The sequence below is a fragment of the Meleagris gallopavo genome, chromosome 9, assembly GCF_905368555.1.
Source record: "Meleagris gallopavo chromosome 9, MGAL_WU_HG_1.1, whole genome shotgun sequence".
In the NCBI taxonomy this organism is placed as follows: domain Eukaryota; kingdom Metazoa; phylum Chordata; class Aves; order Galliformes; family Phasianidae; genus Meleagris; species Meleagris gallopavo.
In genome coordinates this window covers 3,854,181-3,867,296 of record NC_139412.1, presented here as the reverse complement: position 1 = coordinate 3,867,296, position 13,116 = coordinate 3,854,181, and the positions used below count along the sequence as shown (strand labels likewise).

Below are 13,116 nucleotides of genomic sequence, written 5' to 3'. Positions count from 1 at the left end.
TGAGCCCTGCCAGCTCTGTGCTCCCACTGCCCTCTGCACAAGTGGATGGTGCAGATTAACATCTTCTCAAAACAAGAGTCTCCAAATAGAATCATAGAGTCATTAAGGTTGGAAAAGTCATCTAAGATCATCCAGTCCAATCCCACCTCACCAGGCCTATCCTGTCATCCATCCACTGCCCCTAGAAAAAGAGCCACTTTCTTGCAGCAGAAGCTCCATACGTCCCTCTCTGAATCACAGAATCACAGAATCACGGGGTTGGAAGGGACCTCAAGGATCATGAATCTCCAACCCCCTGCCACAGGCAGGGTCCCCAATCTCCCCATTTAATATTAGACCAGGCTGCCCAGGGACCCATCCAACCTGGCCTTGAACACCTCCAGGGATGGACGGGGCATCCACAGCCTCTCTGGGCAGCTGTTCCAGCACCTCACCACTCTCTTGGTAAAGAACTTCCCCCTGACATCCAACCTAAATCTCCCCTCCCTCAACTTGAAACCATTTCCCCTTGTCCTGCAATTATCAACCCTTTCAAAGAGTTGATTCCCCCCCCCGAAGGGCTGAGCCTGCCCTTATTCCCCCCGCTCCCCTTGGCTTTGATAAAGAATCATGTTCATCCTTCCCTCGTGCCAGCCTTGACTGTTTGCATTTTTAACTTTGTCTTTATTAAATTTTCACGAATCTCTTAAGCATTCGCACATCTGTCAAGGCACAAAGCAGAATATTACTTGATGCTCCAAAAAAACAAATTATACAATAGATGTGCAACCCATATTTAATCAACAGCGCTGCAGACGCGTGTTAAGCACAAAGCTCCTGGAAAGACTTCTCCTTTGAGGAGTTATTTGTCAAGTAGCCTTTCCTGGGAGTTCTTGGGAAGCCCAGGTGGAGAGTGGCACCTCGGAGTCCTGACATTAAGGGGTTTGTGTGCAGGATATAAATAATAAACGGGTGAGCCGCAGTGTGACTAATTGCTCAGCAGTCGGACAGTTACCTAGAGTGTAAGTCCTCATGTTCTTGAGGCATTTGGTGTGGGTCTAATGAGGAGTTAGCATACAGTATTTTTATGGAAAACTTCAGGGAGTGTGTTTCTAAATGCCAGGGCACTGGATAAACTGAACAATTAAAATAAATGGGTTTTGAGCCTGGCATTTTGATAGGCACAGATAATTAGGAGAAGATGCTCTCTGATGAGCAGAATGGTACGGCTTTGGCTGGTGAGCAGCTCTGCCTTTGGAAACCTCTACCTTGGCTCCCATGGGGGAGAGGAGCCCCTTCTGATCTGGAGAATGGACCCAGACTTCTCCTCTTTACTCTAATGGTGATGGAGCAAAGGGAGAAAATGTGAGCCCTGATGGCTTAAAAGCGGGAAGACAGAATAATTAAACTGTTTTAATTTCTATTACAAATGCTTTGAAGCTAATCTCATAATCCTTGGGAGCTCGAGTCCGTAAATTTTATCGTAACACTATTGCAAAAGTAATCCAAAAGGCTGTCTCATAGTCGAGGGGTGAAAAACCCATTTCCTAAGCTCCAAATGTGTTCAGAGAAACAAACCTTGTAAGAGCAGCAGTGGCACCATCTGATGGGCTTTGCAATGCTACAGACAAAAGTAATTATGCTGCCTAGAAGAGCTTTTGTCTCCAGATAATGTTGTTAAAAACTTGCACAGTAGTGTAAATCATAAAAGAACAAATCTGGAGTCTGCTCTTATTGCTGCCAGGGGAAAAACTCTTGGGTTTTGTTTCCTTTCTGCTCAATATACTGTGAACCTTTTTCAAGTTTGTAAATAAATATTACCTGCTGTTTGAAAAATGACTCACAGTTCGTCTCACCAGCAGTGCCTATGGCAGCCAGGCCATTATTGCAAACAGTTGTTTCTCTCTTGGTAAGCTCCTTTGTGTGTCTTTCAGGAATACAGGCTGCTGCCATGAGGTATTAAAGAAATACTTCCCTCTCCAGATCTCACTCACACATGGATGCCTATGGCTGCTTTCTCAGTTTCCCAGCAGTACCACAGCAATTGCCATGTCAGAAAACGTCTTGGCGAGCTTGCAAAAAAGCAAAACTTGGGGGATTTTCTTGATGAATATTGGAATTTCCATCTGTGAATGCTAAAGTGTGTGGTATGGCTTCTTGTGGCTGAGCATTTATTTTAAACATATGGGGCTCTTGACCATTTGAAACCCTGGACCTGAAGGTAGGAATCACATATATTCCTAACTCAATCACCTGATTGAGTTAGGAATATATGAATTCATGTGCCACAAGATCCTGGTGGAGATGGCACCTGCCCATATGTGCCAATGTGATGGTGACACAGCATCGTCCTTCCTTCTTGACCATTGCAATTCACCCCAGGGGCTTGAGGGGAGCCCACATTTTTCAATTCTCGCCTGATGAATGTGCTCTGGAGTAAAGGTTTCACTGTTTCATGCATCTTTTGTGAGCCGTATAATAAACCACCCTTGCCAATGCTCGTCACAGCGATGGAGCTTTGCAGCTGGGGGTGCTGTGCCTCATGTCCTGCACCACTTCCCTTGGTTTCACCTGGCAACGAGAAGTTAGAATAATTAGGTTAGAAAAGACCTCCAAGGTCATCTAATCCAACCATCCGTCTACCACCAGTATTGCCTGCTGACCACACATCCCTCAGTGCCACATCCCCACTGTTCTGGAAAACCTCCAGGGACGGTGACTCCTTGGGCAGCCTGTGCCAGTGTCCCCTCACTCTTTCAGAGAAGAAATTGTTCCCACTATCCAACCCGCACCTTTCCTGGTGCAGCTTGAGGCCATTCCCTCCCACCCTGGGGCAGAGCAGTGTGGTTGAGCTCTGTGGTGTATGCACAGCTACAGTGATGGAGACAATAACACGTGAAGCCTGTGCTGCCACGCGTGCTGGAAGGTGGGTGCAAGTCTGCCAGTGCGCCCCATCACTGCTGTCAGGATATTTGCTCTGCTTCAGCAAGAGCTGAGGACCAGCTTCTTTAAGTGGCAGGGTTTGAAAATATCCTTGAAATGAAAAAGAAAGAAAAAGAAATAAAAGCCTGAATTGTCCCCCAGCAGTCAGGACTGCAGGAGTGCCATACTATAAGTTTTTCCCAGTAGCAAAGCCCTGAGCACGGGGGCTGACCCACACACTTCCCGTGCTTTGAAGCGCTCACAGCACGGCCCTGGGTTGTGCCTGGGTTTTAGTGCTCTTGTAGCAACCGCCAGGGGATTTGGGCATGAGATATTTTGGATCTGGGAGACTTTTTGTTTGGTTTTTTTTTTTTTTTGGACCAAGTTTTATTATTTCTCACATCTATTAGCGGGGCAGCAGGAGGCTCTATGTGCCTTTGTTGTGCCTATTGCGCTCTCTAATGGGTATATGCAAAGACTCCGAGGCGCATGAAATAGGCACTCTCAGGCAGCTTGATGAGAAAAACGATGTGCGTGTCACGACCCTTGAAGCAGTGGGACTGTGTGTGCGTGCTGCTCTGATGCACGCTGCTCTCAGTTCCTTTCTGCAGCATCTCTCGCTGTAGGAGCCTTGCACTGGAGCCTGGAATATTTTTCTAATCAGTGAAGGGTCTCTCGGCTCTGATGGTAACTTGCAAAGCACAGAGGAGCGAGGAGAGGGAAGAGGGGGTGACTTTTTATAAGGGAACTCACAGAGAGGAGGTTAAAGTCGAGCCGTGAGCACAGCATGAGAATCCTGGCACTGTTAAAAATGCTGCCCCAAAAAATGCTTTGTATTCTTTGTTCAGGCAAAAGCTATTCTGGTGCTCTTGAGGATAAAGGAGAAAAAAAGTTTCATAATCCCTGTGTCCTATTTAAAGAACCTTTTTTTTTTTTTTTTTTCCCTCTAAAACTTCCCATAGCGGAGCAGCCAGAATCTGCTTTCCTACTGCTGCTTTGGTGGGGTTGCTGGCACCAGGCAGGTGGAAATGTGGTCTGAATGGTTGTGTTTGGTCATTTCTGTTCCAATCGGTGCTCACAGTGTAGTTTTCTGCATGCTGGTATGGGAGACAGCAGGGAGCATCAGACCCCTTTGTGCATGGTTTGTGTTTGGGGGAAGCAGCATGGAGTCCTGGGGGTGGTCTGGGAGCTGTTGGGGACCCGGCACCGCCTGTGGCTGTGCTGATCCTGGATCCCTGTGTGCAGGAGTCAGACCACGCACAGCTGCATCTCCGACTTAACAAAGAGAAAAAAAAAATGGAACTTATGGCTTTAAAAATTAAACACGCCCTTTAATTATTGAACATGGATAATTTCCATGCAAATAGAGCCTGGGTGCACTGGGTGCAGGTTTTCACAGTGACACGGCTGAGAGCAGCTGCAGCATGGGGTGTCAGAGACCCACAGGCTTGGAGGCTCTGCATCGTTTTGGGCCATGGAGCTGCTGTGTCCAGGGAGGATAAAATGTGAATTCAGGAGAGCTAAGGAGCTGCAGAGGCCTTGCAGGTGGCATGAGGACATGTAGTGCTACCAGCTGGGTCTGAATATCCTCTGTGATTAAACTCCTACATGTTTTACTTTTCATAATGGAATGTTGGCATTTACTGTTCCCTGATTTTGAACACTGTGTAGATTGTCAAACATTTATCTCTGTCATAAACTGTCTGAAGATAGAATTCCTGTTAATTTCAAATCAATATGGAAGAGGGAGAGAGTGAAATTGCAGTCTAGGCCTTTTCTTGGATCAATATTTTCTTTAAAAACTGAAATGTTAACTAGATCCTTGTTTTTGCAATTTTGAAATGCAGCTCATGCTTAAAGGATGTGGGCGTTCACCTGGAAATTGTAGGATCAGAGAATCATCAAGGCTGGAAAAGAACTCCAAGATCCCCAAGTCCAACCCCAACCCCCACCATTCCCATCACCACATCCGTCAGTGCCACATCCCCATGGTTCTGGAGCACCTCCAGGGCAGCACTCCTTGGGCAGCTGTGCCAATGCAGCACCACTCTTCCTGAGAATAAATGTTTCCTAATATCCAAATGGCTGAAGGTGATCGGTATTGCAGCAGGCATGGTTGACCCACACTGGTCAGGATGGGAGCAGCCTCTGCAGCTGTGATGGGACCTGAAGTTTTCCTCCCTGTTTCTGAGCTCATCTCCTAATCACCCGTTTTGTTTTGTTTTCTTCTGCAGAAGCCTTTGAGATCGTAGTGAGACACGCAAGGAACTTCACCAACAGCATGTTTAGGAACCACTACAAGAGCATGGGGCCCAGAGCTCTTAAGTTTGTTGGAGAACTTTTCACGGATGTCTCGCTGTACATACTGGGCTCTGACATCAGCGTTAATGACATGATAAATGAATTTTTTGATAGTTTATTTCCTTTGGTCTACTCCCACTTGATCAATCCTGGCTTCCCGGATCCCTCAGTTGAAATGACTGAATGCCTTCGTGCAGCCAGGAGAGACCTCAAGGCCTTTGGTAACTACCCGAAGATGATGATGACGCAGGTGTCCAAGTCACTGCAGGCCACACGGGTCTTTCTGCAAGCACTCAACCTGGGAATCGAGGTGATAAACACCACCGACCACCTGAAGCTCAGCAAGGAGTGCGGGCGGGCGCTGCTCAAGATGTGGTACTGCTCACACTGCCAGGGGCTGCTCCTGGCCAAGCCCTGCGCCGGGTACTGCGGCACGGTGACGTACGGGTGCCTGGCAGGGGTTGGTGAGATCGACCGTCACTGGAGAGATTACATCAGCTCCTTGGAGGGGTTGACCAAGGGCATGCGTGGTGTCTATGACATGGAGCACGTCCTCCTGAACCTCTTCTCCCTGGTGCGGGATGCAGTCATCTACGTGCAGAAGAATGGAGGAAAGCTCTCGGCAACTGTGAGTTGGTTTTTTGTTGCTCCTGGCTGCAGCAGGGCTCAGTTCTCAGTTGTGTACTGAAAGCAAACTACCCCTTTCCTACAGCCAACAATCCCCAAGGGCTCAGATTTCCAGCTCCTTTCTCCTTTCATCTCAGTTCTCGGTTTTAAAACTTTTCAGAGCACTTGAAACTGGTATCTGGGGGAACTGGGCATCAGAATCACAGAAAGAGTAAGATTGGAAAGGTCAACTGTGGGGAAGCTATTAGGTCAGGGCTTGAACTGGTGATTGAGCACCTGGTGAAGAGGAGTGATTGGCCCAGGCAAAGTGTTTGCACCTGTGCTCTTACCTGAGCGGAAGGGGTGGACCTAGGGTTTAGAGCCCTGGACTCAGATAAGGGCAGGTTACTGAAGGGAGCATGTCTTTTGGACCTGGGCTGCTGCTTGAGGAGGAGTGCTGCATGATTAGAAAGCCCCTTCCCCAGTTTGGGTGAGTTCAACTCTTCTTTCTGTATGTGATGTTGCTCAGAACTGAAATTCTGGATTTGCCCTGGCATCAGCCTTGTAGGTGGGATGGGAGATCAAGACCTGAGATGTTTTGGCGTCCTTTTTCTAATTGGGTGCTTTTCCTACTTTGGGTAGTTCTTAGAGGACGTGCTTTTTTAGCTGTCCCTTGGCTCTCTGGTGCTCCAGGGACTGTGCTGAAAGCTAATAGGGAGAAAAAACACCCTCACTCATTCAAGTAAGAACTTACTTATAATGAGTATATAATGTGGCAGCTTTGTCTCAGCATGTTGAGCATCCTGGGAGATAGAGAGAGACTATCTATAGTTCGAGGTTTGTGGGCTGGGGTAGGGAAGAAAACCGTTTCTTCCTCTTTTATCGTTACTAAAATGTACCTCCAAGTAGATGCCAAGTATAGGCATATACTTAAAATCAGAATGATTAAGGTTGGAGAACTCCTCTCAGCTCATCTAATCTAACCATCAACCCATCGCTACTGTGCCCACCAGCCATGTTTCTCATCTGTGCTTTCTGATGTACTCAAGGAGGTCTAGTTTTCCTCATTTGGGTAATTCATTCTAGTTATGGGCTGTGTTTAATCCCAGGGTTGAGGCTACTTACTACTTATTAGGAGAGATCTGATGTTTTAAAAACATGCTGTGTGAATTTCTGAACCTCCTGAGAAACCGAGGCTTTCTTGTTCAGAAAATAAGCTGCTGCTCTGATTGAACACCAAGGACAAATGGAGCGTGGTAACGTAATGTTTGTTTTGCAGAGGAGGCTTTCTTGAGACACAGTTGATTGATCTGTGCAGGTAGTGTAGAGCTGGGGATGGGGGCAAAAAAACTTGTACTTTGCTTAAAGCCTGTGATGATTAAAATCTATCATGTTTTCTTGTTGGCTGCTTGTTCCTGTCATTCTTGGCTGCCGTTTACAAAAGATCTGTGTTTATGTAGGCCATTGTAGTACTTGCACTGTAAGTAACTCTTATCTTTTTGGGGTTTTGGAAATGTATCAGATTATGGATTTTTGAGCTCTGTGGCATTCAGCCAGCAGCTCTCTTCTCAGCTGTTTTCTGTGCCACTCTTGCTTGGTGGTTGCCTGAGATGTGTCACCACGTTATTTCACAGCCCATAGATGTGTGGTGGCACCTGAGTGGTTTCACAAAGACCAAATTTCTGGGAAGTTGGGTTACACTCATGTATGTGTGCACCAGTAGTTTGTGTTGCTGTGTGATCCTAGAGTGATTCCAGTATTTCCTCTGTTGTACTTCTATTGGCACAATGTTAAGCGTGCATTTTTCAACAGGGCTGTCACTTGTGTTGCCAAACATTGAGACCTCGATCTGTCTGCTGAGAATGTGTTTGTGGGAGGTTAAGTACACAGTGCACTGCTAAAGTCACTGCAAGCCATGGCAGTAGAGCCATTATGTACCCATCCTTTGCCAAACCAGTATATAAACTGACTGACTTTAGATTAAAAAAAAAAAACGACCCAAACCACAAAGTCACTGAGCATTGGCAAACCATTCATTACTTTCATATTTGATATAGCAGTTTGAATTCATTAGTGCCATCTATAGTTAGGTACTTAAACATAGCTTCTCTTGATTATTTAATACTTGTGTGATTCTTTTATCTGCTCTAGAGATGTTCCTGAGTTATAGCAGGGCAGAGGAAAATTTTCGAGGCAAGCAAGCCAAGTGCTTAGCAATTGTCACTTAAAGAGAATGGTCACTGGGGTTTTTAAATCCTGAAGTACTGCTGTTGCTCAGCTAAAACTCTTGTGTCAACCAGAGCCCAGAGTGACTTCTTACAATTGAGCTATGAGCTGCTCAGAGAAGAACGGGGCAGTGATGGAGGAGCTGGCAGTTATAACACAGCTCAGCTGGGATCTGGGGCATACATCTTTGCCCTTAAGTGATAGAATGCAATTTCTTGTAGCTGTGCTGGAATGAAAGTTTCTCTCTTAAACTTATTGGCACATATTGAGTTTCAAGGAATATACCTGGAAGCAAACACTTGTATTTACTGTTATCCTGTAAATATGATTGGCTTTAGACGCCACTGTCATATCAAAGCCTAAAGTGCCACAGGAGTTTTCTCTGAAAACACGTGGCTTTGCTCTTGTGCTGGCTTTTTGTCTCAGCCTGCTTTATTTCTGACCTTGGCATGAAAGTTTCTGTAGGCAAAGTTCAACTCGCTGTATGTTATGAAGCATAAGGGCAGGTTATTTGTCATGACAATCCTCTGGAATTATGGAAAACTTATCTTCCGTTCCTTTATTGGGATGATAGCCTGAATGTAAACACTGCCACCCTTGTCTGTCTTTTGGTATGGCTCTTATGGCACTACTTCTTCCCAGTGTTTTTGGTCCATATTGAAAACGTGCCTGGTGCTTCCCTCTCTTCTTGTTATTTTAACCATGAATGTAGTTATTGCTGTCAGCCTGTGCTTCCTACCACAAATAGGGACAATCTAACACAGCATGAATAAACTTCATGAAATATCCAACCCCCATGCTTCTTGGAGTTGGGGCTTTCTCTCTTGTAGAAACTACATCAGAGACAGCAGGTCTGGGTGTCACACAGCTGACATCCTCTGGGATCCCCTCACAGAATCCAGCACTGCAATTTTATTTTGTAAGGTTGCAGAGTTCAGGTGAAGGTTATTGACTCAGCACAGACAGTTGTCTGTCAATATTTTTCCTCAGTGCTTTTTTTTTTTCCTTCCTGTAACTCACTGGGATTTTGAACCCATCATAGCAGACTGAGCAAGAAGCAGTTTGTAGCCTGGTGAGACCTATGTGGAAATAGGTGGGTGGCTGGGGGTGAGGTTCCAGCCATCTCCTCCACCCAGAGTGGGGGATGCTCTGCAGGTGTAAGTCATCAGAGAAAAGGATTTGGATTTCAGCTTTGCTATCCGTATTGCACTGTACGTCTGGGAGCTTTACCTGCTGGTGTAATTGAGATTGGATGTGAACATAACGTGGAGCTGATGTTTGTAGCACAACCAAATCTAGGAATGGGAGCAGGCTTCAAAGGAACATGAGATCTTTCTGGTTAGTTCTACAAGCTCATAACAAATAATGTAAAACACTAACAAACCTACCACTCAAAAACATATCAGATCTGCATCTCTGGGTGCAAGAGTACTCAGTACAGCTGATATGCTGAGTTTCTTCTGCTCCCCTCATGGCCTGACAGCAGTTCTGTCTGCAGCGCCTGCCCATGCACAGGAGTGAAGTTCAAGGGTATGTAAGTAAAGGAGCTTTTGGCGGGGATGGAAATGCCCCGTCTCCATACCCACTTATTCAGTTCCCATTGGGGTGGTTGCAGTGTGTGCTGCTGTTAAGGCAGCTGACTGGGGGCTGCACTGCCCGGATGGCAGCAGGGAGCCTTGCCATGTTTTCCTATCTGCTAATGGATTTCTTTCTACGCTGGGGCTTGGGAGAGGCTTCAGAGGGAAGCTTTGAAATGACAGCGTGGTTTGCAGAATCATTCCCTTTGAGATGCTCAGATGGGTTTCTTTGTACTTTTAATGCGGTACAGCTATGGGATAGGCAGCTGGGTGCACTGCCTCTGCGTTTTCAGTTTCATTATTGGAAAAGTTTAATCCTCTGGCTGCTCTCCTAATGCTGGTGGCCAGCTCCCTTTTTTGCTTAAAGCTAAATACAGTGAGACTTGGATTTCAGTAAGCTCAGAGCTGCTCAGCTATCCCAAGATGCGTTCATTGCTTACTTTTGTTACCCATCTTGTGATGCGCAGTATGATGCCCCTGATAAGGGGCAAGGCAAGCAGGTGTCTGTTCTGCTGCAGGGTGGAAGTGAATCTGACCACCAAGGATGGTATCGGCAAGAAGATCCTCTGAAAATTCCTTGGGTGTATTATGCTGAGGAGATTCAGGTAGTGGAGATTTTCAGATAGATGGGGGTGCACACAGCAAAGCATTGAACTGGTTTGGATCTGTACATCCTCATGTTGCTGGTGGCTTGGCTGGTGCTAAATGAGTAATGACAAAAATTGAGTTATGAGTCTGCATCTTGATCATGGGAGTGACTTTGGCATGGGTGCTCTTGGCCACCACTTGCCCCTTGGCAGCAGTGAAGCTAAGAGGTTATTCTCAGCCCACTGAACGCTGCATGTCTTGCCTGCCCTAAGGAAGAAGCTCATTATTGCTATGCTGTTAATTAACTTGCTGCTAACAAAGCTTTGCCTCTAGAGGATGCAGCGTGCTTCATGCATTGGTCAGCATTGCCTACGTTCTCATGGGCAAAGCAGTGTGCTGCTGTACCTCTTGCCCATGCTGAGGGAAAATGAGGCTCTGGGGGAATTTATCACTGAATTGGGTCTGGCCCTGGTGGATGGGGTGCAGGGCTGTGCAGAGCCGCTAGGTGGATGCAGCAGACATGGCCAGAGTGAAGCAGGGGGAGATGCCATTAGATGTCAACGTGGCTTTAATTTAAAGTAGCATTCGATTTTGTTTCTATTTGTAAGCTTTTCTATTTTTTCCCTTTTTTATTGCTTTTCCTCTGTTCTTTTAACTGGATGTGTTCTAGCCTCTGGCACGTTGTGGCATTTCAGTGGAATTTGCAGCGATGCTTTTTTTTTAATTAAAAGTAGAAGGCTGCTGCTGGCAGTGCCCCCCCTCTCCCTGCAGCACGGAGAGCATCCTTTGACAACATGTTTGATGCCAAACCCAACTTCACAGTGAAGCTCACACAAATCTTTTCATTGACTTCGGTCAGAAGCAGATCACACAGCTGGTGGCAACTTTATGGTCTGTGCTGTAAAAAGAGCTTTCTAAGGCTGCTACATTTTATGGGAGGGGATTGCATAGGGCGCCCACTGAGCCTGGCTTGACTTCATTTCAGATGCTGTTTTGGGCACGGTGTGAGCATGATGCACGTGGTGGGACTCCCTGCATCTTTTCTCAGCTGAAGTCAGAAGGAGTGCACAGATTTGTGCAGGTTAATTAACAGCTCTGTGTACCTGTTTGCGCATACTGGGACTTGGCCTGCTTCTTGTTTGAGTGGAGGGGATGCTTTGTTGCTGTGGAACTGGTTTTTCCCCAAATGTTTAGATGTCTCCTTGGTCCTGACATCAGTGCTGAGAGCTGGCAGAGGAAAACTGTCCTAACTGTTGGAAATGCTGATATATAGCTGTGCAGTGTTACACTGCTTTCTTAACTGCACAGAGCCCACTTTCTCTCTCCTTTTTCCTGGATAGGGGATGCTTGGGATGTTGAAAAGGGCAGAGCTGGTGCTCATCTCACCCAACCCAGAGTGTATTGGAGGGGGAGGGGTGTATGAGTATCTCTGCTGCTTGAGTTCTGGGCTTTAGGCTTTGAAGTTTCAAGCTCTCATTTTACAATAGATGGTAATGGTCAAGGACATAATGCAAGGACTTGAAATAATTGGATTTGAGGTGGGGAAAAAAATGAGTTTCAGGCTGAACTGAAGATCACAGTGCTGGAGAAACCCCTCCGGGTGTCTTGAGTCTTCTGCCACCTGAGAGAAGTACTGGTTGTGGGAACTGCTCCTCCCAATGGTCCGGGGCACTGGAGATGTGTTCATAACTTGAGTGTTACACTGAACCTCCTCATTGTCCCTTCTCAGTCAAGCCAGCTTTGTACTTGGGGTTCTCTGTAAGATCCAGGTCTAGTTTACCAGAAGGATGTTTGTGTTGGAGCAAGGCAAAATGGACTGGCCCTAAGGAATTTACTTCTACAGCATGAGTTTCATTGCTTTGTATTTAACTCTGTCTGAAACGTCCCTATGGGCGAAACAGTGCTATCTATGCAAAATGGGGAATCGGGGAGCTGTCTGAGTCTTTGTCAAAACTGGTTGGATATCTTTGTTTCAACGGGGAGAGACTACCCAAGGATCACGCCTATGGACACGACCCCCTTGCTTCTCATCCAGAACTTCTGCAAAATGTGTTCTGCTCCGTTTCCTTTACAGATACTGTATCCTTAGCCTTGCAGTGCCAGGCTCCTGCTCACATATACCCATCTAGTTATGCCTTTTTGTGCTAAACTCTCTTCTGGCCTCATTATCCACAACTACATCTTCTACCAGGAACTCCATCCGAGGTCATTCCTGGGACATCCTTCATGCTAACTACTCTGAGTTTACTTCCAGTGGCAATAACCCCCATGAGCGCTGCTGCCTTACGCCTGTAACCAGCTCCCCCATTAGCAATGCTGATGAATGCGCCAAGAACAAAACAGAAACTTAAAAGTGGTCCTCTGCAAAGCAGAAATAGTGCCCAGAGCCACCCATGCAGAGCAGCAGCATTTTGTTTTGCAATGCAGAAAATGAGATTCTGGGTTGCAATGCGTACTCTGCTTCATTTTGAATTCTCTGCCAGCGTGCAGTGTGCGCTCAGAGCTGTGCGTTGTATCATTTTTACATCTTATTATAAAGTGGCTTTGAGGTACTGGGCATGAAAGATACCATCTAGCAATATATTTAACTGGAAGAAAATTGCAAAGAGATGAGGCTAGTATTTCAGCTGTCCACTGCTGTCCAAGCTGTCCTGTTGGCCTCTTTGCATTGCTGCAGAGCAAGCCAGAGCCCTTCTCTATCTCTACCTGTTGGATTTCCCCACTAATAAATCCCTGAGGGTGCAGGTCCTGCTCTCAGATGTATGCACGAGGGTGAAGTTTGCTGCTAACTTCATTATTCTGTGAAAGGCTCATTTGAGTGAGAGGCTGCAGAAAGCTGCCTTGATAGCCTGCAGTCACTGTGGCAGAGTTATTTCTGTTTGAAGAGGTGAAAAAAAGAAAAATCCAACCGGCAGCT

The 13,116-nt window shown here is 46.4% G+C and overlaps 1 protein-coding gene across 1 annotated transcript in view; it reads left to right on the top strand.

The window, feature by feature from the left end:
- GPC3 (glypican 3) overlaps positions 1 to 13,116 on the top strand; it is a 115,381-nt gene that overhangs the window by 41,771 nt on the left and 60,494 nt on the right. Inside the window, exon 3 of the mRNA XM_019618147.3 lies at positions 5,136 to 5,830. Coding sequence (XP_019473692.3) covers positions 5,136 to 5,830 — 695 coding nt within the window. The remainder of the gene's footprint in view (positions 1 to 5,135; positions 5,831 to 13,116) is intronic.